The following is a 4027-nucleotide window of genomic DNA, read 5'->3' as shown; positions in this document are numbered from 1 at the left end:
ACACTAGATGTATCCAGGTGCCTTGAGATTTGATTTAAAAATGCGATAGATGCAGGTTATCCCCAGCATTCATCTTCCAGGTTTATATGCTGGAGACAGGGTGTAGAATGGAAGACGATTTAAATTAAATGTAACAATGAAAAAGGAAAAAGGATCTACAGTATATCTGGCAACAGGCAGTGGTAGCCACCTTACATCTGAATTTTCTAAAAACACAGATTTTGGACCACTGAAATGGTGACTCAACCACAAAATCAAATCTTCAAATAATAAATAAACAATAAATGTATTCCACATGTCAGCTCTGAATGGTTGTTGCCATGCCTGTCAAACTGTTTCAAATATTGTGTCAGTCACTACTATAAATCCATCGTCACACCCCTTCAGGCTTACATGTGTCGTCTCAATCAGTAAGACACGCTCAGCAAGATGCTAAAACCCTCAGTCTGCACATGAAAAACATGAAGAAGTGTGTTGTGTATTTTTATGTTTAATACAGTTTGCTTTAACCACACATCTGAAGTCATCTTGTTGCAACATAACAATTACACATCAACATTCTTGAAACATATTTGATCACAACAAGTATAGCTGGAGGGGGGACTACAGTGTGACACCACCTAGGACTGTAAAACATCTACAGCATTCTCTGTCTTTTTTTAATCTTATGTGGCCACTTTTGAGGCCTACTTGGTGACAGGCCAAACTAACGCACAGTGAGATATCATATTCAGGCTGTCCTGTACATTTGCTGACTTTCTCAGTGTGACTGACACATATAAACACGTTATTGCACTGAGCTACAGAGAGGCAAATGGTCGGACATCAGTGGAAGGAAGTGGGCATTTTTTCCACCCAGAGGTTTCAGCACTCTGGACAGCTCCTCATGCAGCCACATTGAATGAACAGTGTCACCCAAACTGACCGGGTGTCGGTTTGATACAACCGTTTTCAGTGTATTGATTCATTCAGACTGTGTTCACTGGGTGAACTCCGGCTCATGTTTGACAAGCTCGCCATGAGGGATTTGACCTTGTGTGCGTAATAGTTCCTCAAGTTGACCGAGGGCACCTCTTTTATCCCCTCGTCGAAATCACAGCTTCTCATCGCGATCTCCAGCTGTTTTTGTCTCTTGTAGAAGAGAGAGAATTTATTGAATATGAGCGTAATCGGAAGCACAACCACTAAGATCCCGGCTAAGATGCACGCTGAGGCTGTCAGCTTGCCCGCTATGGACACTGGCACCACATCTCCGTACCCGACGGTGGTCATGCTGACGGTGGCCCACCACCAGCACGCAGGGATGGTGGAGAGATCCTCACTGTCCTCTTTCTCTACCGTGTAGGCCATGACGGAGAAGAATGACACCCCGACGGCTAGGTAGAGTAGCAGCAGGCCCACTTCTTTGTAGCTGTTCCTTAGGGTGGCCCCCAGGGAGCGTAGTCCTGTGGAGTGACGTGCCAGCTTCAGGATGCGGAAAATCCTCATCAACCTCAGCACTTGAGCAACTCGTCCCAGGTTGGCCAGCGCAGGGCTGCTCTCCACCACCAGGTTTATGAGAAGCGTCAGGTAAAACGGAAGTATGGACACCAAGTCTATCAGATTTAACGGGTGCTCGAAGAAGTGCAGAAGATCCGGCGCTACTACGAACCTGGCGACCAGCTCCAGAGTGAACCAGCCGATGCCAAAGTGCTCCACAGTCTCGAAACGGGGGTCCTCTGTGGGTTGCCCCTCACTGTCCAATAGGCTGAATTCGTTCATGCTGTTCATACACATAGTGGCGATGGAGCCAAGCACCACCAGGATGGAAAGGATGCTGATGAGGCGGCTGGCCACGGAGTAGCCGGGGTTATCCAGCATTAACCAGACGCGCCTTCGTGCGCTCCCAAGCAGCTGCTTGTCAAACTTGGTAGCGTCACTGTAAAACTCCAACAGCTCGTCAAACGATGAAGTGGTGCTCCCTTCATCGCTCCTGTCCTCCCAGTCGTCCCGATCCTGGTCCATTTTCCTACAGTGGTAGGCGCTGCTGCAGCAAGAGTCAATGAAGAACTCATTGATGCCCCAGTACTCGATCTCCTGGCTGAAGGAGAAGATGCACAGCTCGGCCATGACGTGCAGACGCCCCGTGTTGTAGAAATTCAACACGTAGGGGAAGAGCGCCGGATTTCTGTCGAAGTAAAACTCTTTCTCTGTGTCATCGTAGTCGTCGCACAGCTCCAGTATGGACTCTTTGGACTGACAGTGGAGTAAACGCGCAAGCCTTGTCTCGGGGAACCGGGAGAGAGTGTCGGACTGGAGACGCTTCTTGAAGCCGCCCACATTGATGCGGATGGCGGCGTTGTCATCTATGTGAGCCCCGCTGAGCGGTTTCCCCAGGACCTGACCTGTCATGTCTGTACAGAGGGACAGAGAGAGGGACGCACACAGAGAAAGGAAGAGTGACAGTCAAAAATGCCGAAAGAGAGTCAGTACAAGCACAGAGAGAGGAGCGCACGTTCATAGACAAGAAGACGGGAGTTATTTTGAATTTCACATTATGATTTGGATGAACGCCACACTTGATTTTTAAAGTAAAAGACAAAATAAATGCCTATTTGTTAAAAGCACGTGTCTTCTCCCAAATACACGAAGACATTTGGCTTCTGTGAAACAAAGAAACAAAGAAGGAACTTACTTTAAAACGTGGTCAGTTTATCGGATCTCCCTTCAAGAAGACTCCACATTTCAACTCGGCATATTGCAGTTTGTGGCCAAGTTGTGGCCCTATAATAAACGCGGAGACCTCTGTCTCCCAGGAGTCCAGACAGGCGCGTCTCTGTCAGGTTGATTTTTCTCAGCTTGGGCAAAGGAGGAAGTCTCTTCCAAAGGGAGACGGCGCGATGTGAAAAGATGTTGCCCCCAGACAAGAATAAATTGATGCTATTTCCTCAAATACACCCGAAGGGTCGTAGCAGCTGGCAAGTCCTTACATCCTGAGTCCACTGGGATTTACGCCTCCTTCAGCTACAGGTACCGGCTGCATTTATAACAGCAAATTCTGGGAGCCATAGAGACTGATAATACACGCCCTGGCAGCAGCCTGGCTTGTGCGAGGGAATTCCTCTCTCTCTCTCTCTCTCTCTCTCTCTCTCTCTCTCTCTCTCTCTCTCTCTCTATCTATCTATCTATCTATCTATCTCTTTCCCTCTTCTCTCTATCTGTTGCTGCGCAGCAACACGTAGCTCTCCCCTCTGCGCCGCCCTCCCCAAGTGATCTCAGCATCATGCTGCTGAGGGGCGAGGCGCAGCGCCGGGAGGAGAGGGAGTCACCAACGAACTAACACGCGCAAAAGCACGAACACAACATCAAGTGTCATCAAAATAAACTGCGAGGTGTAAAATGACCGCTTGATGCCAGAAACTTTTGTTCCGTAAGCTTCACATTACTCATGCCACGGGAGATTTACCAAGCAAACATCATATAATAAGATCACAAGAGAGTTACAGAGAATAAAACAAAGAATAAAGGAATGAGACTAAGACATTGTGATGCAACTCTGCTCCATTGTTTTTGAAAAGGCTGAAAACACGTTTAAAACAAGAATGGTCGAGATGTTTTGACTTTAAATCTTTGTATGGGTCGACCTCTACAAATCCTATGATGCAACTCAGTTAACCTTCCTTTGCTGTATTTTCTTACATTAACACAAACCAACATAGACAGTCACAAACAAACACACAGTGCTGTCCTAGAAAAAAACAACCATAACAACAAGAAGAACAGGGGATGGGGCCATATCATACATAAGCAAGAGAATCATATATGGTATACAGGAATGAGAATGGGGAAATCCCCCTAAAGACAGCATCCAGTTTTTACATTCCACCACAGCAGCGTCATTAACATCAGGTGCATAGTAACTCAGGTAGCCTGCTATGTGTTGAGCATCAACAGGGGTTTTGACCAAGCAGTAACCTCTGTGGCTGTGAAGTGAAGCCAAAGTGGAAGTGCCAAAAACTGTAGTACTTCAAACGGCCACTTTCCGCTG

At 47.1% G+C, this 4027-nt stretch overlaps 1 protein-coding gene across 1 annotated transcript; it reads right to left on the bottom strand.

Annotated features, from left to right (window-relative positions):
• Nucleotides 1-484: 484 nt before the first annotated feature.
• On the bottom strand, nt 485-3426 carry kcns2 (potassium voltage-gated channel modifier subfamily S member 2). The gene is made up of 2 exons (XM_010746598.3): nt 2675-3426; nt 485-2393 (listed from the first exon to the last, which is right to left on the bottom strand). Exon 2 carries the CDS (start codon nt 2389-2391, stop codon nt 952-954), a length of 1440 nt encoding a protein of 479 aa, XP_010744900.1. The 5' UTR covers nt 2392-2393; nt 2675-3426; the 3' UTR covers nt 485-951.
• Between the last annotated feature and the right edge of the window lie 601 nt (nt 3427-4027).

This window comes from Larimichthys crocea, chromosome XIII (assembly GCF_000972845.2).
Source record: "Larimichthys crocea isolate SSNF chromosome XIII, L_crocea_2.0, whole genome shotgun sequence".
Taxonomy (NCBI): domain Eukaryota; kingdom Metazoa; phylum Chordata; class Actinopteri; family Sciaenidae; genus Larimichthys; species Larimichthys crocea.
The sequence above is the reverse complement of the archived record's forward strand: the minus strand, read 5'-3'. Positions and strand labels throughout refer to the sequence as shown.